General features: G+C 37.3%; 2 protein-coding genes across 2 annotated transcripts; both read right to left on the reverse strand.

The window, feature by feature from the left end:
• Positions 1-988: 988 nt before the first annotated feature.
• On the reverse strand, positions 989-4,163 carry LOC147537540 (glucan endo-1,3-beta-D-glucosidase-like). Its single transcript, XM_086640212.1, has 5 exons — positions 3,794-4,163; positions 2,523-3,187; positions 1,922-2,245; positions 1,443-1,767; positions 989-1,247 (listed from the first exon to the last, which is right to left on the reverse strand). The coding sequence occupies exons 1-5, from the start codon at positions 3,867-3,869 to the stop codon at positions 1,210-1,212; spliced, it is 1,428 nt and encodes a 475-aa protein (XP_086496338.1). The 5' UTR covers positions 3,870-4,163; the 3' UTR covers positions 989-1,209.
• A 2,110-nt stretch (positions 4,164-6,273) lies between these two features.
• On the reverse strand, positions 6,274-9,802 carry LOC147537541 (glucan endo-1,3-beta-glucosidase 7-like). Its single transcript, XM_086644185.1, has 5 exons — positions 9,490-9,802; positions 8,527-9,170; positions 7,214-7,537; positions 6,989-7,060; positions 6,274-6,645 (listed from the first exon to the last, which is right to left on the reverse strand). The coding sequence occupies exons 1-5, from the start codon at positions 9,560-9,562 to the stop codon at positions 6,400-6,402; spliced, it is 1,359 nt and encodes a 452-aa protein (XP_086500311.1). The 5' UTR covers positions 9,563-9,802; the 3' UTR covers positions 6,274-6,399.
• Between the last annotated feature and the right edge of the window lie 12,096 nt (positions 9,803-21,898).

Raw genomic sequence — 21,898 nt, forward strand, 5'->3', positions numbered from 1 at the left:
TCTTCGTAGTAATATTTTGAATAGTCCCGTTCGCATTCAAAATCACCCATATTTGGCTCATCAAAATTTTCTTCCTCATAGTAGGGGAAGTTGTCTTCTTGTCGATCATTGAAATAAATATCTTGGTAAGACAAATCATCTTCCTCGTAATGCGATTGATCTTCGAAACAACTTTCATCACTATAGGATGAAGAATCCATTGATATAAGAACTAACCTTCACGATAATATTAAAAAAATCCAGAATTTTGATGGCTCTGATACCACTTGATGTAGAACGCAGCGGAAATAAAGAAGACGATAAAATATACGAAAAACAATTAAAAGAAAGATTAAAATAACTCTCAAACTGATAAATTTTATTAAACTCAAGGGGGTTTTCTCTTCAATCTGAATATAATGGACAAACTAGATATCCTTTTATAGGATTATGGACTTTCCTAGATAGACTTGAATTAGACTTTCCTAAATAATTAAAATACTGCAACTTCCTAAATAACTAGACTCAAATCTAGACCTTTCCAATTATTGGAAATACTAAAATAACATAATTTCCTAAACCTAAATTCTCTAATAATCATACTAAAATTGGGACTTCCTAAAACTACTCTTCATGGCCGGATGGCCCATGGCCCGGTTTGGTCATGGAAAAAGCCTCCACGCCGGGTGCCCCTGCATCAGGTGGTAAGACGTTTTATATTTACTAGTCAACCGAGAGAAAAGAACACCTAGCGGAGAAAGAAACGCACTTAAATGAGTCGCTTTTGATATTTTCGCAATGGGAAATGATAGAGTGACTTAGAAATTGGTACTTAGAGGGTGACATATTTCCTCATTTAGAAATAAAAGCGGTCCCACCGTAGTCAAACTTTGAAAAAACCTTGTCTTTTAGTGATTCCACATCAGCTGGGCACTAAAATGCCCAAAAAATTTGGGCTCTCTAGCATCTCCCGCTTGCAATGGTGAATGGCCATTATAGAACAACAGAGTTTCTTGAAAAAATATTGGACGTGGCCATATTTGCTCCCCATCTTCATAGGCACAAAGTAATACACTTTTCCTCCACTAATCTAAAGGAGGACAAAATCTATACTATTATCCAATTGACTAAACTAAGAATAATTTTATTACAGTTATACATACCACTACTTCCATCACCATTGTTATTATTCACTCAAAGTTACATAAAGGCTTTACTTATCCTTTTAACCTAAGTACTCCCACCAGGATATGTACAAGAACTATAACCTGCAAATGAACAAGAGAAAAGAAATACAAGAAATTAAGCACCCAAATAGAAACACATGAGAAATACTACCATCTAAATGTAGCCACGAGATCGTTCACAAATTGACTTGTTTGTTTTTTGTCCCCTAATCTTCACCTTCGCGCGCGTGTGTGTGTGTCTATATATATATAGAGAGAGAGAATGTGTGGACTTACTAGGATTAGTGGAACTTAATGTTGCTGTTTGTGAAAAATCACAGTTCCATGGATTTTGACCTGCACTTTGGTAGAGGAGATTCATTGCAAAAGTAGCGTGTGATTTTATAGTGTTCGGTTCGAAACACACACCACCTGGTTGGATAGGACTGCAGTCAATATTATGACTACAGGCATAGTCAAGATTTATTTGTAATTCAGCATCGGAAACCCCATCCTTTGGCACACACCAGCCTTTTGTCTTTGCTTCTGGAGTTGATGGAGTAGTCGGAGTCGTTCGGGTTGAAGGATTTGGATTTTGATTTGGATTCGGAGTTGCAGGAGTCTTTAAGAGACAGAGTTAATGTCATTTTGCAAATAGAATGTCAGTAAGGAACAGAACAAGAAAATCATTGCAGACATATTCTGTCACATCCATTTTATGGTAAAAGCAAGACTTATTCTAGTATTTTGGGGACAATATGAATTTACATTCTTACCTGGCTACTCTTCGAAAGACCAATGTCGTAGGTCACGCTTCGATCAGGTTTGTACAGTCCAAATGCTCGTTCTGAGCTTGGCCCTGGTTTTAGGTTTTCATCGTATAAGGCAAAAAGATACGTATCGACCGATTTACCCGGCATTAATGGAGTCCCCACCATTGATCTAAGGTGTGCAATCAAATTCCCATTATAAGCCTTTGCATTTTCTATGCTAGTCCCAACCTCATTTGAGTCTCCCTTGTATGCCCATCCTGTTTCCGCCACGACAATCTCCACATCCTTGGAGTCCATCGCATTTAAAGCAGATCGAATTGCATCAACCTGCAAAAATGATTACTCAATGACATGAACCCTTAATAACACCCAGTGACTCAAATCACAAGCTCTTCACTAATTGTAATGGTGGAAAATAGGTGCATTTAACTAAAGGGCTGAACTTGAATATTTCGGATTCACAAATTTCTCCCGAGTCATGACTGTATTCGAATAACTAATCAAACTTGAAATCAAAATCAGTTCGATCAGCAAGTGTTCTGAATCTAGTTTGAAACAGTTAGCAGCCCTAATGATCTTAGCATTGGAAATTCAAAAGCGATACCTGAGCATCGAACATATTCATGTATGTGATCTTCGTTCCGGCATCATATCTCCCAGAGTTAGGTTGGAACAGACAAAATGCTAGTGTTTCAGGTCTAGGATCACTCTGATAAGCAAAAAAAGGGTACGGATTAATCGTGAAAGGCGCACCAGTGTCTCTTAAAAACCCTAACAATGATGTCATTGTGTTTAAGAAAGTAGGATCAAAACTTCCAGCAGAAGGAGGCTCAGAATTCTTCAGCACAGACATAGCATGAACTGTTGAGACTTTAATCTTATCACCTAAAGACACAGAATTTAGGGCAACTTGTACATTATGCATTGCTGGGACAATCTGCGAAATTAGTCCTTGATCTCCAGAAGTCATAACTTCATTACCAACTGTGATAAGAATTATATTACTAGCTGGGTAGAAACGTTTAACATTAGAATCAACCCATTTGTTTGCAAAATCTTGATTATTAGCTAGGGCTGGAATATCACCATTAGAAGCACCAATAACAATCCCAATTCCAGTATTAGCTAATGAAGTTATGATTCCTTCATCAGCACCATATAATCTGACTTTACTAATTGATGTTGATTTTAGTAGATTTGCTGTTTCTGATGGAGATGGAAGATTGTTGGCTACTTGACCATAATTTATTCCAATAAATGATTCCGAATCTGTGAAAAAATTGCAGAAAATTTAGGCAAAAATTTACTGAGTTAACTCAGGATAACTCGTTCTTGATTTTTCAATTCTTTAGTCATGCAAATTTCAAAAATCTGACAGAGATTATCAGTTCCAAGATGATTTGATTCTAATTTATTACTGAAAAATTTCTGAGTTCTAGGAGAAAGGACAAAGAAATCTAATCGAAAACAATATAAAAATTGAACTTGTAAATCTCTAGAAATAAAATAAGATAGATTCAGAACGACTAGTTCACCTTTTTTAATTCTATATTAACAAAGATGAAACTTTTTGAATTTTTTTGCTCTAACTCGGAATTCAATTGGACGAGATCAAATCTAGAGAGAGAAAGTACTGAACAATTATAGATACAATTAACAGATCGATCTTGAGCTTATTTGAAGACTAAAACAAGGAAGGAAATTCAAATCTCATTTAAAGATGTAATTTCTTTATGAAAACTGAAGATCAAAGATAGAAGTATGAATTTAGTGAGAGAAAATCTTTAAAAACTGAAGATATAGTCAGATCGAAGCTCAATTAGGTTGAAGATAACATTGAAGTGAATCAATTAAAAGGAAATATATAAAACTTACTTGCGGTAGAGGAAAAATGAAATATGAGAGTGAAAAGTAAGAATAGAGAAATTTGATTAAGAAGGTTTTTAGCCATTATTGAAGAAGACGGACGCTTCTGCTTCTGCTTCTGCTTCTGCTTCAGCTTCAAATTGAGGAAGATTTTTTCTGCCACACAATACTTGTATAGAAGTAGAGTGTAAAATTTTATACTACTTACCTTGGGAAGTGGTTGGTGGTATGAAGTTCCCACGTAGTTCCAATAGTAAGAAGAGGAAAACTCAACCTCTACACATGGAACAGAGCTCCTGGGCCAGGAGAGAGAGAAAGAAATCAAGTTTGATTCATGTTACTCGAATCTCAAAATAGTTATTTACTCTACTATGGTTGTTTAGAACACCTAAATGTTGATTAGATTTGACCAGTCAATAGGTCAACAAATTGACTTGGGTGACAGGTGCTAAGCCCCACACACACAAGCAAGCCCTCGGTAGAGTTATCAGAGAGGTGGATCTGAAAGAACTCTGCCACCTGAGCCCAACTTCAACTAGAGAGATCGCTGGAAGGTCGTCACAAGTCTTTTAGGCACCTAGTGAAGGAGGTGTTTCGATCAATATGTCAATTCATGCGATCATTTTGGCAGATAGGAGAAATGATGAAGATCATAAAATATGGTCGCTCTATGGATCGTAATGTTTAGATCGAAACCAATTACAGTATGTGGCGCAATATGTTGTATCGAGTAAAACTCAAAATGGTCTGAGTGGTTAGATGTTTGTGAAACCTATCGCCTGTAACATACAATATATGTAGTGAAAACAACATGTTTGAAAATGCATAATAATTTCATAAAATGTAAAAGAATATTTGGATTGTGTAATACAACGTATGATTGGCGCAAAAATTTAAATAGTTGCATTGTCAAAACTAGAAATTGTGCGAGAGGTCTGACGGTTATATTTGCTTGGAAAGAACGCTATCAAGATGGGTCACATCCATCAACTGAGAGTTATGGCGGGAAGAAAAGATTGATAGTACGAATTTGTCATATATGAACACTGTAAGGAGCGAGTAAGAAAATACATTGGTAGTTTAGGTTTTGTAAAATGCAACTTCTCTTTTTTTGTTCAACTCAAATCCAACAATGCATCAAAACGCTGATAAAATCGATCAAAACTTATTTTTAGTTTTGCACTAGGGGTGTACTCGAATCGAGCCGATGCGAGTAGTAAGATGTTCAAGCTTGGCTAGTGTCTTTGACTATTTGCTTAAGCTCGAGCTTGAGCTCGAGCTCGGTCGAGTAACCGTCCACTTTCTCAAGCTCGACTCGTGGATGTTTCAAAGAGCTCGACCTTGCATCATTTTGAGCTTGTTTATCAAAATATTTCAATTTAAAACAACTTCCGAAATTATCAAAATACTTCAATGGTCATTTGTCACATACAACAATAATGATTAATGATTCATATTCTAATAACCTTTCGATGGTCGGTATTCCATATACAAGTTTCAATACAGATACATAATTATGAACTACACTATAATAGATAGTATGTTAAACAATATGTTAAACAAGATGTTCACGAGTAGCTCGGGATACACTAAAGAATGATCAAGTTCGACTTGTTTATATAAACGAGCATGATTGAGCTCGTGTTAAGCTCGTACTTGTTAATCTTCGAGTCGAGCACGAGCAATAGTCGAGCCAAGCTCGAGCAACTCGTTATATGCTCTACTCGAGTACACCCCTATTTTACACTCATGTTTATCTCACTAAAATACAACTAACACAACTGGTGTTCTTTACAAAGAAACATGAAACAAATTGGTACATATCAACCAAATAGAGTTTAAATATGAAAAGAAATGTTTCAAAATCCATTAATGGTACTAAGCACAGAAACTTTGAACATGAAAAAAAAAACATTATCTGATGCAAGAAGAATGAACCTGAAATGGTGAGAGATAAGGTCATGAAGAGTTTGCTTGTTCTCGATTTTTAAATGTAAGAGGGTTACGATTCTGTTTGAAGGTGATTTTTAGGTGGATTTCCTGTTTGAAGGTTTCCTAGGAGAGAAAAAAAATAGTGATTTCACTTTTTGATAGGAGATATAAGAAGAGAAAATCTGATTTGTCGGACCTATTTCATGTTCTTGCGCTTTAAGCCTCTTCCATTAATGGTTTAACTTAGGCGTTTATCGTGCTTATCACATCTCCATGATATATCAATGCCTTGTAACGACTGGCGTAGATCGTAGTCGATTTCTTAAAAAAATAAAAAGTTAAAATGGGAACAAGAAAAAATTTGTGGCACCTCCATATTGGATTTAGAGCATATAGATCTACTTTTGTATTTCTTTTTTGTTGAAATAGATCTACTTTTGTACTAGATGTGGGTATATGAAATATACTTTTGCCTAGGATTAGTTTTAAGATCATGAGTGGATCAAATGTCCTATTAGGACCCGTTTCTTGGACTCCATACCTAAAATTTATACTTATACACGGTAATTCATTCGCCTTTACTAATTTCCACAGTATTACCAAGGGGACCCTTATAAAATCCTGTCCTCAAAGTTCCAATGCGCATGCACTTAACACCAAAATGAACTATTCAGTCTTTCAGTTTACAAGTATAAAGAGGAAAGGAAATGAGAGAAAAAAAGAACCAAAGGAAAAGAATGGAGAACCCATCCATTGGATGTCGGTGGTCCTTGCGGAGAAGGTGTTGTTGGGCTTACTGCAGCTGTCTGTGTTGGAGCTGGTGCTGTTTCTGGAGTCAGCAAGTTCATTTGCGGGGCCACTATCGGAGTTAGTTGGGCATTCGCCGGTGTTAACGGCTTCTTTGCCAAAGTTGGGGAAGTTGCTGGAGCCTAAACAAAATTACATCCCTTCTATCAAATACTAACAAACATAACAACAAAATGTACTAGGAGAACTATATTATCCTGCTTCTAAAATGATTCTTCTCTCATTGACACGAAAACAAAATTTCCACCAAATCTCATTCTTATGCTTCTTTTTCTCGACATCTACACGACTACACCAAAGGTTGTCCAAAAATAGATTTTGGACATCTATGATAAGAAATCTATGGTAAGAAAAAAGTATCCTCGCTTGTCATAGGTAACTATTGTTCGTTACCAATAACTACGCAGCATGAAAATGCATATTTCTCTAGGTCGAGTAGTTATGTTAATCGAGGATAATTCTAACCTGTTTACTCAATGCAGGTGGGACAGTTGGAGGAGTCGCCGAAACTGTCGAAGTTGGGGCAGCTGCTGGAGTCTAAAAACAAGAAAATATACCAACTATTAGACCAAAATATAAAATGGGAATCAATTTATATCAGCTCTAGAATAAAACTGTGGAATTTGGATAAGATTTTCTTTCTATCAATTAAAACTTAATGAGGAAGATCATGGGAAGAAAAAGTCTCACCTGACTACCCTTTGAAAGACCAACATCATATGTCATACTCAGATCAGGATTGAAAAGCCCGAAAGCTTGTTCGGAGGCTTTCCCAGGTTTCAAGTTCTCATTGTACAGTGCGAAAAGATATGTATCAATTGCTTTCCCTGGCATCAATGGAGTCCCGACCATCGATTTAAGATGTGCCATCAAATTAACATTGTAAGCTTTAGCATTTTCAATACTAGCTCCAACTTCATCTTTGTCTCCCTTATATGCCCATCCTGTCTCTGCTACCACAATCTCCACATCTTTGAAGTCCATTGCGTTTAAAGCAGATCGAACAGAATCTACCTGCACAGACCAAATGAAATTTTTAGTATAAATAAGCCCTTTCATCTTATTCAAGACATTTTTATAGTCGACAACTGTTGTATTGGTAGTTGCTAGTACGCCCATAAGGTCAAGTACAATGGAAGATAAACATATTACCTATTTATTGTGGCCAAAAAATAATTAAGGTCGATGTTTTGAGAAACTACAACGCTGATTTAACACACGAACTTGTCATCTCACCATTGCTTTTCCTATTGAGAAATGCTAAAATCACAAAGGATTTTGACAAAAGAAGGTTCCCAGCTGATGTGGCGGTTGTGGTTTGAAATTTTGACTAACTCTGACCGTTGAGAGATGAATATCACAACTGGCCCATCAGTTGGGAACCTTCTTTTATCAAAATCCTTTGTGATTTTAGCATATCTGTTTCCTTCCAATTTAAGAGATATGGAGTGATAAACTCATCAAATAATGAATGATCATACGATCTTTCAAATATTGTTGAAAGTGTCTTGAATATTGATAGATATCTAATCAGGTTGGCGACCCGCAATCCCGCTTACATGGCGGTCTTGGCACGATACATTGAACCCATTTAGCAGGGCTGATATGTGAGGCAGGATTTATGTTAAGGCGGTTATTAATGTTAGCGGTATCCATATATAGCTCGGGAATTAGAAAGGGAGAGTCAGTGAGGCGATGGGATTAGAATTTTAGTGGCTATATAAACTGAAACCTCAGAGATATCGCATTCGCATGAATCTCTTGTGTAACTTGTTTTTTTATCACATTGACAATTATCGCGCTGTTGTTCGCCATAATGTAGGTCTGACCAACCAAACCGTGTAAATCTCTTGTATTCTGTGTGATTGTTTCGATTATACTTTTCTTGGATTACTTATTTCGTCACACCAAATAATGCTGAGAAACTTGTATCATCCTAGCATGTTTCAAAAAACAATAATAACTGACAGTATTTCCAACAATTTTAAAATGCACCATCATACCTGAGCATCAAACATATTCATGTATGTAATCTTACTCCCGGAGTCGAATCGTCCCGAGTTGGGTTGAAACAGACAAAACGCCAAAGTTTCCGGCCTTGGATCACTCTGGTAAGCAAAAAATGGGTAAGGATTAATCATAAAAGGCGAACTCGTATCCTTCAAAAACCCTAATAATCCCTTCATCGTTTCTGAGACATCTGGATCGAAACTTCCAGAAGACGGAGGCTCCGAATTTTTCAGCACCGACATCGCTTGAACGGTCGATATCTTAATCTTACCACCTAGAGATACGGATTCCAAAGCATCTTGAAGATTGTGCATTGCCGGAACAAGTTCTGGTGGCAAAACTTCATTTCCGACAGTGATAATCTTTATATCGCTAGCGGGATAAAATGGAACGACGTGAGAATTGATCCACTGTTTCGCGTAGCCTGGATTATTCGCTAATGTTGAAATGTCACCATAGGATGTACTAATAACTATGCCTATTCCAGTATTAGCTAAAGCTTTTATAATCGCTGGATCAGAATTATATAATCTCACGATTCCTATCGATGTTGATTTTAATAGCTTTGCCGTCTCTGATGGAGCAGGGAGGTTGTCTGCTAGTTGGCCGTAATTTATTCCAATGATCGGTTGCGCTTCTGTTAAAAAATTAAATCAAATTCAGCACAATTTTATTTTCGAGTGAGTGAAAAACACCCAATAAACCAAATCAAAACTAGATTGACAAAAAGTGATCGTTTTTTAGCCGAACCAAACCGAGTGCGAACGAGTAAGTTTGAGTTCGGCTTGAATACTGTGGATTGGTCATCTTGTGTCATATAGTAGTCTAAAATGACATTTTTATTGAACTACAATATATTTGTGTTATAAAAGAGAAGGATTCAATCCTGACATTGTATGGAAAACAGTGGAGAAAAGCCCTAATTCAAATTTGATTAAAACAAATTGATAACTTACTTGAGGGAGAAAGAGAATGAGACAGTAGAGACAGAAAGAGAAATGAGAAGGTAAGATTCATATGAATTGCCATTTTTGAATCTAAATGTTATGTTGCAATAACCAGATGATTCTATTTTACTTGAATTTTTTTTTTTCCTCTGAGGAAGATTTAAAAAGTGAAGATGAATAAGAGAGAGTTGGATTCATGGCTGGTCTTTTAATTTTAACAGAATTTTTCTTAGTTAGTTCCCGCTTCGTCGGGAAATGAACAAGAGTTCTGTTAAAGATTGGAGAATCTTGAATCGTATGAGAATTTTTCATCTACAGAGGGGTAACTAACGGTTTGGTTTCTCTGTTTCTTGATCCACCTTTTTCGTTAATAGTTCTTCAACTGTTTTTGGACACATTTTATTTCCAGGTATTTCTTTTGCCCGTAGTTTGTAACCAGCTTCTCTTTTGCCCCCTATTTTTTGTAAATTCAAAATTGATTCTTTTTTGAAAACTATTAGTTAACTTTAATTTTTTTTTTTTTGTTATGTCTATAATGGGATATTTAGAGTTAGGATCAAAGAAATTTGTTGACATTAGCATTTGGGTCAAGAGTTTGTCCGTCAAAAGGTTTGGGTCACAGACTAACTGTTCCGTTTGACTAGAGACGATTGTTAACAACTGTTAGTTTGTGATAGAGAAAGATATTCTCTATATTTAAAATTAAGAGTTTCTAGATTTTAGAGTTTCCAAGTAATTTAGATATTCATGAGTTTCAGGGCATTGAGGCTGGGCTTAGGCTGGCAGTGAGGTTGCAGTTGACTAGAGTGATGATTGCCACTGATTGTATGAGGGCCTATTCTATCCTTACTTCAGCTAACTTAGAGCCTCCTTGGGAGGTCGCTTTCTTGTACCACAGAATTCTAAAGCTTAGAGACAGGTTTGCTTCTTGTATGGTTCAACATGTCTTTAGGGAGCTAAATCAGGTTGCTGATTGGTTGTCTAAGCATGGGCCAGATGGTGATGAAGAGGTGCTTTGGCCAGGAGATTTGGGGCCTGAGTTGGTTAATTTGGTGGAAGCTGATAGGGCTGGAGATACTAGGAAAAGAAAGCAATGAAGCAGGCTTATGTAATTTTTTCTTGGTTTAACTTTGTGTTTTTTGTAGAGAACTCTTGTAGTAGGGATGAATGTGGGCTGTATTTTGTTCTTTTTTGGTTGTGTGTTGGTGGAGTTTTTGCTCCTAAGGGTATAGGCTAGGCTTCTTTTTGGAGTCTGTTTGTTTTTGGGTCTGGCTTCCTTAGTCTGCTGATCAATACAAAAAAAAATATATGAATCTTGAAGTTATTAATAAAGTTTTCTATTAGTATTACGTTTATCTTTGGTTGACCTTAAGTAAGACCTGAAGGTTCTTATCAATTGGTATCAGAGCAGACACTCCTATCATTCGCTTTCGCACCACTTTTATCTTCGTTAGAGAACCTCGTTTGTGGTACAAACTCGAAAAGGAAAAAAAAATAGAGAAGCATTTAGATGAATTGGCGGAGAAGATGGTTGAGATGACGGTAAATCAGACATTATTGATTGAGAAGATTGGTGATTAGCCGAAAATAGAGAGGTTGTATCTCAAAGAGATGATCGTTTTAAAGGTGAAATGTTATATTTTGCACGTTAGACGAATCAGATGTAGAAGGTGAAGGATATGATGCCTAAAGTCTGAAGGAAAGGTATCCTTCCGAAGGAGTGTCCTTCGACCAAGGATGCAATGCGTGCAATTTGGCTATTAGGATCTTAATGACCTTATTCGGAAGATCATTAGTCCGGTCCAATTAGGGGTCATAACGCTTAGCTAGAAGCCAACTACGATCGTCGAATCAAGAGTTGATTCGAGGCTAACATAGACCGGATCCTACAAGGGTTACACAACAGAATAATGATTTGAACGGAGAGAATTGACTAGATGGATAATGGCAAATAAGTGGATTGGATCCGTTATTGGTAAGTCCTGAAAGATTCGAAGAGATAAACATGTCCGGGCCCAAAAGGGAGGCCCGGAATGGCTTTAGGGAGGCCGGCCATGTGATGGCCGGGCCAGGCAATAGGGCCGGCCATGTGATGGCCGGCTAGGCCCTAAGTGGGCCGGCCAAGGAAGCCCATAAAGGGCTATGTTGGCCGGCCACACTTAAGTGACCTAATGGAGGGTAATTTTGGGTGTTGCCTAATAATTAGGTTTATGGAATCCTAGTCTGAGTCTAATACCTCTTCTAGGGATTTCTATATATACCTAATTATACAACCTAAAGAGAGAGACAATTTCAGAGGAAAAATTCTCAAGAGTCTGAGTGTCTGAAAGAGTTTCAGAATATACATCTCAGAGAGAGAGAGAGAAAAGGAGTTTTCTCAAGTATCTAGTCAAGAAGAAGGAGTTCTTTATCTCAACCTTCAAGAAGGTCCTAGCTGACTGAAAGGAGGGAGTTCAAGTCATTATTCGGTGTCTCAAGTAGAGGAGCTACACTTGGAGCTCTTATCTTCCGAATACTGATCGGAATTTAGTTCGTGGGAAAGCGATTAAGAGGTAATCATCTTTCCAATCTAGTTCATTGGTATGTTCATGTATAGATCCTGGAAATAGTGTTAAACATATGATGTTTGAGATTCCGCTACCAACACTAGACAATTAGGTGTATGAGATACACTAGGTTATTCCCCTTCAGAAGGATGGATTTTTCAAGCTGAACAATATTTTGAGTATTATAACACTGCACAAGACCAAAAGATTCAGTTTGCAATCAATTACTTGAATGGAAAAGCATTACAATGGTATCGATGGGCTAACAGAGGTAACTATTTTCGTTAATGGGAAGAGTTTGTCAAAGCAGTTGTAGGTCGCTTTCGGAAAACGGCGTATGAAGATGCAGGGGTTGTACTAGCAAAATTACGAAAAACAGAGTCATACTATGAATATCAAGAAGAGTTTGAGCGTCTTTCAAACATGGTTAAGGTGCCCGGGAAAGGTAAGGAGAAGATAGAGAGAAAAACAACCAAAGCAGAAGAAAAGAAAGCTCGCAGAGAGAACACAAAAATATCGGAGGAAGGCAACATCGATGCCATGCTGATGAATTTACAAAAAAAGAATGTAAAAAGAAGGAAATTCACATTGAAAAAAATGTTCTTAGACCTTTTTCCGATCAAACTGTTCCATGAACATCAATCCACTAAAGGAGACATAACTGATCATATATGGAGGATACTCCAAAGAAGTAGCATCTAATAAGAATAACTATTTTTGGAAGGGAGATGTTCATGCCGATATGTGGTCCCTTGATCCTAGGACTTGGGAATGGACAAGGCAATGAAGAGTGGGATGCCTGTTGGACTTCGTGACGGATTTTCTATGTCTGTGCTTAAAAAAGACGCCATATTATTTGGTGGCATCGTAGATATGGAAGCTGAAGGTGTAAGAGGAAGGAAAGTGAAGATCGCTAAGCAGCCATGCCACGCAACGACTCCTCAAACACGGGTCATTGGGAGTCTTGTGTCAAATTCTTTCTATCCTTAAGAGTCATCTTCATATTACCCAAAATAAGATGAAACAATATGCTGACAAAGGGCGGAGGGATGTAGTATTTCAATTAGGAGAGTACATGTACTTAAAGTTATAACCGTATCGGCAAGGTTCTACAGTAAGAAAGGTGCCTCAGAAGTTATCTCCAAAGTACTAGTCTATATAAAATACTGGAAAGAATCGGTCTAGTAGCGTATAGTTTAGAATTGCCAGGTGGAATTAAAATCCATCTTGTTTTTCATGTTTCTGTTTTGAAGAAGGTCCTTATCGTCAACACTGCGATTGATGATGAAATACCAATTGTCGAAGATGAGGGAGACCCAGTGTTAACTATGATCGAGACCATCCTTGAAGGCAAGGATGCTGTCAAGGGAGGAGGAATGATAGAGAAAAATATTCTCAATATTTAAAATTAGGAGTTTCTATATTTTAGAGTTTCTAAGTAATTTAGGAGTTTCTATATTTTAGAGTTTCTAAGTAATTTAGGAGTTTCCATATTTCTAAATATTGAGTCCTAGTTGAAGCCCAATTAGGATTCCTAGTTGGAGTCTAAATTGTTTGGTTGTAGCTTATATATATGGTTGAGTACATAGTAGTTAGGAGATATATGAATCTTGAAGTTATTAATAAAGTTTTCCATTAATATTACGTTTATCTTTGGTTGGCCTTAAGTAAGACCTAAAGGTTCTTATCAGTTTGTGACCTAAAATCTAATGCCCGTACTTTTTCATTGACCCTAATACTAACTTTACCTTTTAATTATTGGAACATGGGTGTCTTAAGGGAAATTGGTGAAAGATGTGTGCGTTTTAGGGGTCTACACATTTCGATGAATGAATTTGTCAAATTTGAGAATTTGTCAGACGTAGAGCGTAGCCTAGTCCTAAGTTAGCTCTTCCACCATCGTTAGCGCTGTGAAAGACTCGAACCCTGACCGACGAACCCGCCAGTAGAGAGTCATGGACACCAACGACCTACTGGTTGTAGAAAGACAAGTTGTGTTAGCATGTGTCACTCCAATAGATCTAATGTTGAGCATATGCCCCTTCACTGTATCAAGGAAGTACTCATAAAAATCGTCCGATGAGATTCCCAGAAGGCAACTGTATCAAACGCTCGGGAAGAAAATTAAGTCCATGTGATATTTGTGAAAAATATTTTGGAAAGTATAGAAAGTTCAACGACAAGAAAGACGAGTGCCATAAAAACAAAGAGAAAGTAATCTAGAAAATTTGTAGGGAAAATAATCTCATATTTCGAGGCACTAGTACAACAATTTTTGCATCGAAAAGACGTAATGATTTGAGGAAGCGCATTAAGTGTTGTTAAAACATCTTTCCTCTACGATCGACATATTGAATGCGATGAACATTTATGTTTTTGAATTAAATTGTAGTTTTGCTAGATTGATCAAGATGCTTTTATTTTGGCATTACAATTTACTTCTGAGATATTTAGTGTTACGGTCAACGTACAATACCGACATTATCATTTTGGGTCACAGAATAACGGTTGTTAACGAGTGTCTCTTGTCAACTAGGTCAGCGGTTAATCCGTGACCCAGGCCCTCGAACAGACAGATTCTTGATCTAAATGTTAATGTCGGTACTTTTCTTTGACCCTAACACTAAATATCCCTTCTATAATCAGCCTTATTCTCAATACAAACAGAGAAAAGGAAAAGATCATCCCAATACATGGTCTTTAGTATAGGAAGACCATTATTTGGTATAGGGAGTGCAACAAAGTGCGTCAATTCATGTAATGCTCTTCCTATGCCAAATTGGTTTAAGGAGAGCATTATGAAGATCATTTAATAACTCAAAAATATAAAAACTTAAGCAAAAATTAAGAATAAATTTAACACTTTATTCTTTTTTGTAGTTTTTTCTGAGATAAACAACTCAACCCTATTAAAGATCACTAAAAAAACTACAAAATACATAAGTTTACTATCACTATTGTCTTAGATACAAGCTCTTAATGACGGCTCAGATCTCATGAATGAGGAACCACCATTAATGAAGGAAGCAACCAACATCAAGAAAGAAGAGTCCTTCGACTTAAACGAAGACATCGACTTAAACGAAGGCATATATTACGAAGATAATATGTCTCTGGTAATTTTTATTTATTTTGTCTTTCTCTATAGTTGAACAAACATTTTTTCATATTTTAGGCCGTTTCCTTTTCCAGCCTATGAAGGATTATCGAGTAGGTAAAATGAAAAAAACCACAAATTTTGACTAAAGCGGATGAAGTTTATTTATTTTTTTAACCATTGTTTACAAAATTTGTTTACATTTTTCAGTTGGTTTGGTTAGAATTTTTTACTATTTTCATTTAGTAATTTTTAGGGTTTATGTTAAGTCGAAACTGCTTTAGTGGAAATGCGCTTGCATATTTTCTGAATTACATCATGTCTAATTAATTGATTTATTTTGTCTTTCTAGGCCAAAGTTTTTGGGTCAATTCTTAGCCAATGCACAACTAATGCAAGCAGACCTAATGTTGTACTTGAGAATATGGAAGATTAGGAATTGAGCTCTTAGCTTTCCTTGTTTGCATTATTCATTGCAAAATTGATAGTTCATGAAGTTGAAATATTGTTACTAGAGTTAAAACCCTGTTTAAGACTCGCCAACCCGCTTACAATTTTAGACCCGTTAGCTGAGCTGATTACTGAGACAGGGCTGGTATGCGAAACAGAGCTGATCTTCGAGACAGAACTGAAATGCAGAGCAGTGCTTATGTCAGTTATTAGTGCGTATCCAAGTGTATTTCGGGTTTAGAAAGAGAGAGTCGGTGAGGCGGTGGGATTAGAGTTTTAGTGGCTATATAAACTAAAACCCTAGGAGATATATGTGTCTTATTCTCACGAATCTCTTATGTAACTTGTTTGCTTATCATAGTGGAAATCATCGTGCCGTTATCGCCGCGAAGTACGTCTAACCAACCGAACCACGTAAATCTCTTGTGTTCTGTGTGATTGTTCTTTATTTCTTATTGCTTTTCTTAGATTACTTGATTTTGGTCATAACAAACCCAATTATCGTAACAAACTGGTATCAAAGCTTTTTTTTTTTGAGGTTTTTGTGATGGCGAAATACGAGATAGAGAAGTTCGATGGAAACAATGATTTTAATCTTTGTAAGATTAAGATGCGAACACTATTAGTTCAACAGGGTTTACTAAAAACGTTGAATGGGAATGTTGCGCTCGTTGAATCATTATCATAAGCAGAGAGGGAAGATCTCATGGACAGATTCTGTTGTGTTTGAGCAATAAGGTCTTGCGGGAAGTAGGGACAGAAACTACAGCCGATGGGCAATGGGGTAAGCTAGAGGCAAGGTATACGACTAAATCTCTAACTAATCGTTTGTATGTAAAGAAGAAGTTATTTAGTTTACAGATGTTAGAAGGGGAATCGTTGAAAGACCATATGGATGAAATCAACCGAGTATTCTTGGATTTGGCAAATATTGATGTCAAAATCGAAGATGAAGATAAGGCAGTACTACTGCTTGCATCCCTGCCACCATCATATGAAAGCTTTGTTGATTCTTTTAAATCTGGTAAAACAACTATAATCTTGGAGGATGTTAAAGCAACATTGAACTCTAAGGAGTTGAGACAAAGGTCAATGGAAAAAAGCAGATGAGGAGATGGTTTGGTTGTAAGGGGAAGGTCGCAACATCTAGGCGATGGGAAAGGCCGTTTTAGGTCTAGGTCTAAATCGAAATCTAGGAACTACAAATGTTTTAATTGTAAGAAGGAGGGACACTTCCAGAAGAACTGTCCTGAGCTTAGAAAGAAAACAGGTAAGGCAGAAGTCATCGCAGAAGAAAACGATGATGGTAATGTCTTGACAATCATTGAAGAATGTGATGAAGCTATGGTTCTGGCTATCAATGTATGCTTCTCGGAAGATAAGTGGAGTTTGGATACTGGTTGTATGTTTCATGTATGTCCTTATAGGGAATGGTTTTCCACTTACATGACCATTAATGGCGGTTAGTGGGAAACAACGCTCCCTGTAAGGTGGTTGAAATTGGTACTATTCAGATCAAGATGCACGATGCTGTTGTGAGGACTATAACAGACATCAGACATGTTCCAGATTTGAGGAGGAATTTAATCTCTTTAGGAACTCTGGATGATAATAGTTGCAAGTATACTGGTGAAGGTGGTGTGCTTCGGATTTCTAAGGGGAGTCTTACAGTTATGAAGGTGTTGAAGAATAATGGTCTATATGTGCTACAGGGTAACACTGTTACCTGATCTGTAGCGGTATCATCATCAGGCAAGGAAGTTAAGACCACCAAGATATGGCATATGCGGTTAGGACATATGAGCGAAACGGGGAGGGCTATACTGAGCAAGCATGGGTTACTCTGTGGACAGAAGGTTGGAAAACTAGAATTCTGTGAACATTGCGTCTTCAGAAAACAATGTCGTGTAAAGTTCAGTACAACGGTTCATAATACCAATAAAACTTTGGACTACATCCATTCAGATCTTTGAGGTCCCTTTTGCATTAGCTCACATGGCCGGAGTAGATACATATTAACCTTGATAGATGTTTTTTCAAGGAAAGTATGGGTATACATACTGAAATGCAAAGATGAAGCATTCGTCAAGTTCAAGAAGCGGAAGACCTTGATCGAGAAGCAGATTGGAAAATCGATCAAACGCTTGAGGACTGACAATGACATGGAATTTTGCAGAAACGAGTTTAATAGGTATTCTGAAGAGCAAGGGATTGTGAGACACCATACGGTCAGAAAGACATCACATCATAATGGTGTGGCGGAGCGAGCTCGTTGTATGCTTTCAAATGCAGGGCGGTCAGAGGTGTTCTGCCTGAAGTAGTGAACACGACAGCGTATCTGGTAAATATTTCTCCGTGTACATTTATTGAGTGCAAAAATCCTAATGAGGTATGGTCTAGTTATCCCACTAAGTATGAGAACTTGAGGATTTTCGGTTGCCCGACTTATGCACATGTTGAAGAAGGTACGATAGATCTAAGGGCGAAGAAATGTGTATTTCTTGGTTATGAGTCCGGCGTGAAACCGATTATGGAATCCGGATGGAAAATCAAAGAAGTTTCTTATCAGTAGAGATGTTACTTTTGATGAGTTAGTCATGGTAACTTAGAAGGTAACGCTTGTAGATGCTCGGGAGAGTGTTGACAAACAGGCGGAGCAGGAAGATCATGGGGAACAGATGAAGTTTGAGATAGACACTCGGGTAGAGGTTAGACCTCAGATAGACGAACAAATTGGGGAAGATGAACAGGAAGTAGTTCATTATAGTGTTGCGAGTAATAAGGGGAGGAGAGACATTCAAGAACCGCAAACGTATGGAATGACAGATATGGTTGCATTCTCACTTAGTGTGGGGGAAAGCATTGATGGAGGTGAGCATGCACCTATGAACAAGCTATGAGGAGTGATGAATCGAGACAATAGTCTTTTGCCATGAATGAAGAGATTGAGTCTCTTAATAAGAACCGTGCTTGGGAATTAGCTGAGAAGCCTTAGGGTCAGAAGATTGTTGGTAGCAATTGGGTTTTCAAGAAGAAGGAAGGAATCACAGGGATAGGGGTAGAGGATGCACGATACAAAGAACGGTTAGTAATGAAGGGGTTTACACAACGGGAAGGAATTGACTTCAATGAGGTATTTTCTCCTGTTGTTAAACATAGCTCTATTAGAGTATTACTTGCTTTGTATGATATGGAATTGAAGCAACTTGATGTTAAGACTACATTCTTACATGGTGAGTTGGAGGAACAAATATATATATGTGTCAACCAGAGGGGTTTGAGATTTTCTGGAAAAGAAGACCAGGTGTGTTTGCTGAAGAAATCCTTCTATTTATTGAAACAATCTCTTCGGCAGTGGTATAAGCATTTTGATACCTTTATGGTAAAAAACGGTTATAATAGAAGCAAATATGATAGTTGTGTTTATCACAGGAAACTATCAGATGATTCTTATGTGTATCTACTCCTAAATGTGGATGACATGCTAATAACTTGCAAGGATATGTCGGAAATCCACATGTTGAAGGATCGGTTAAAGGGTGAGTTTGAGATGAAAGACTTGGGTGCCTCAAGGAATAGGGGTATGGAGAGGCAGATCTGCTAGGAAACTGTTCCTGTTTACATCGAGAAAGTGTTGGAATGTTTTGGTATGACTAAGGCAAAGCCTGTCGGTACTCCATCGGCATCACACTTCAAGCTTTCAGGAGAACTGCCAATGACAACTGATGAAGAGACAGAGTATATGTCTCAGGTGCCATACGCAAGTGCAGTAGGTAGCATTATGTATGCTATGGTGTGCACAAGGCCAGATATTTCACACGCTGTTAGTGTAGTCAGCAGATACATGAGCAAACCTGGGAGAGGTCATTGGTAGGTTGTGAAATGAATACTGCAGTATTTGGGAGGAACTGCGGATGTTGGTCTGGTTTACGACAGAAGGTCTTACACTTCTGGTTCGGTAGTTAGATTTGTAGATTCAGATTTTTCGGGGGATCTTGATAGGAAGAGATCGCTAACGGACTATACGTTCACACTCTGCGGGAGTGCCATAAGCTGGAGAGCAGTGCTACAGTCGGTAGTAGCCCTGTCTACAACGGAAGCTGAGTACATGGCAGCAACAGATGCAATGAAGGAGGCAATATGGATGAGTGGTTTAGTTGGTGATTTGGGATAGAAGCAGGAGGTGACAGAGGTCTACTGCGACAACAATAGTGCGATTCATTTGACTAAAAATCAAATGTATCACGAGATAACTAAACACATTGACGTCAAGTATCACTTTATCAAAGACGTGATTGAAGAAGGGAAAACCACGATGAAGAAGGTGTTCTAAGGCAGATAATCCAGCGGATATGCTGACCAAGGCAGTTACAACTTTCAATTTAAGCACTGCTTAGACTTGACTGGGATTTCTAGATGTTAAGCCCTGAAAGGGTTGGAGCGACGACGACTCAGAGGCGCTGAGCTATGATGGTCAGCATACCCATTTACTCGGTTTCGGCGCAGAATGTTGGACCAGTTAGGGGAGTTGATTACTGAGACAAGGCTGGTATGCGAACCAAGACTCAGAGGCAAAGCTGATCTCCGAGACAGAGCTGGAATGCAGAGCAGTGCTTATGTCGGTTATTAGTGTTAGCGTATCCATCTGTATTTCGGGTTTAGAAAGAGAGAGTCAGTGAGGCGGTGGGATTAGGATTTTAGTGGCTATATAAACTGAACCCCTAGGAGATATCAGTGTCTTATTCTCACGAATCTCTTGTGTAACTTGTTTGCTTATCATAGTGGAAATCATCGTGTCGTTGTCGTCGTGGAGTAGGTCACACTAATCGAACCACATAAATCTCTTGTGTTCTGTGTGATCGTTCTTTATTTTCTATTGCTTTTCTTGAATTACTTGATTTTGGTCATAACAAACTCCAATTTTCATAACAAAATTATTGTTACCAGAGTTGAATCCCTTGAAACAAATGGAGTTTAAACCAGGAAAATGTAAGGAAACCAATTAAACTAAAAAGAGGTATGAATCTCTTCTTTTGTTAATGGAGATGAGTGTTGTTTTAATCAATTTGGTTTTAGGGCTTCCATATCTTTTTTATCTAGTACGGTTTTAGGGAGGGACGTCATTTTTTTAACCAAGTAAATTTTGGAATAGTTTGGAAACAAGTAACATTTTTTTAACCCAGTATATACAATCCATAAATTCCTCGAAAGGATTTATCAAAGGGTCCGTGGGTATATAGCCCAAAATAATGTTCAAAAAGGATTTAGGGTCCAATCTTCCAAAAAAATAGATTTTTAGTCCTTTTGCTCTTGGGACTAAAAACCCTTAATATATATTACATAATTCCTTCCATGTCCCAGTCGTTTTTCGGGGGATTTTAATATGTGGGGCCGGACAAAAATTTCAAACGGTTTAATGTACCTTGATTTTAGGATAAATTTAGGAAAAAACGGATAGATTCTCACGAAATTTTCTCTCTCTTCTATAATCTGTTTAGAAACAAAATCCAAACTTTTGCAAATCAATTTTCTCTCTCTTCTTACAGATTTAATATGAAGATTTATTAGCCAAAAATATGAAGATTTATTAGAAACAAATGGATAGTAACAAATCATAATTTCTCTCTCCTCTAAACAGATTTGGAAATCAAATTTTCTCTTTCCTATTATCCGAATCAATCAGAAACCAAAATCCTAACCAAAACCAAAACGCCATCACCACGGATATTTCCAAATCAATTTTCTCTCTCTTCTTTACAGATTTGGAAACCAAATCAATTTTCTCTATCTTACTATGTAAATTTTTCTTCGATTCAAAACAATTTTCTCTCACTTACCTTTCAGATTTGGAAATAGTATATAATCTAGGATCAATTTAGCGTGATTTGGGGGCTAATATACAAAACATATATGTCACTTTCTCTCACTTAACTTTTAGTTTTGGAAATAGTATATTTTTCTGGGAACATTAAAGCAGCATTTGTTTTCGTTTTTACTCATACATAAATACTCATCGAATACAAATTATGAAATAAATACACAAATTATGTATTATTTATGACGAATAAACCATCATTTGTCAAGTATACAACGTAATTTATCAAATGTATTTGGGTCTTGTTCAGTAAATTACACATAATTTCTTTTACATTACACATAATTTCTTTTACATAACACATCGTTTACATTCTGTTACAAAAAAAACGTACAGAATCTTCTCTGGTTCAATAATGGTGTCCATCCATGTTGCCCTATTGCTTGGAATGCTAATGGAGGGGGCCGAATATGAGGCTTTTCCAAGGAATCATGATCAAGATCCATTCAA

This window comes from Eschscholzia californica, unplaced genomic scaffold (genome assembly GCF_041429995.1).
Source record: "Eschscholzia californica isolate CP2 unplaced genomic scaffold, dmEscCali1.0.p SCAF_5, whole genome shotgun sequence".
Taxonomy (NCBI): Eukaryota; Viridiplantae; Streptophyta; class Magnoliopsida; order Ranunculales; family Papaveraceae; genus Eschscholzia; species Eschscholzia californica.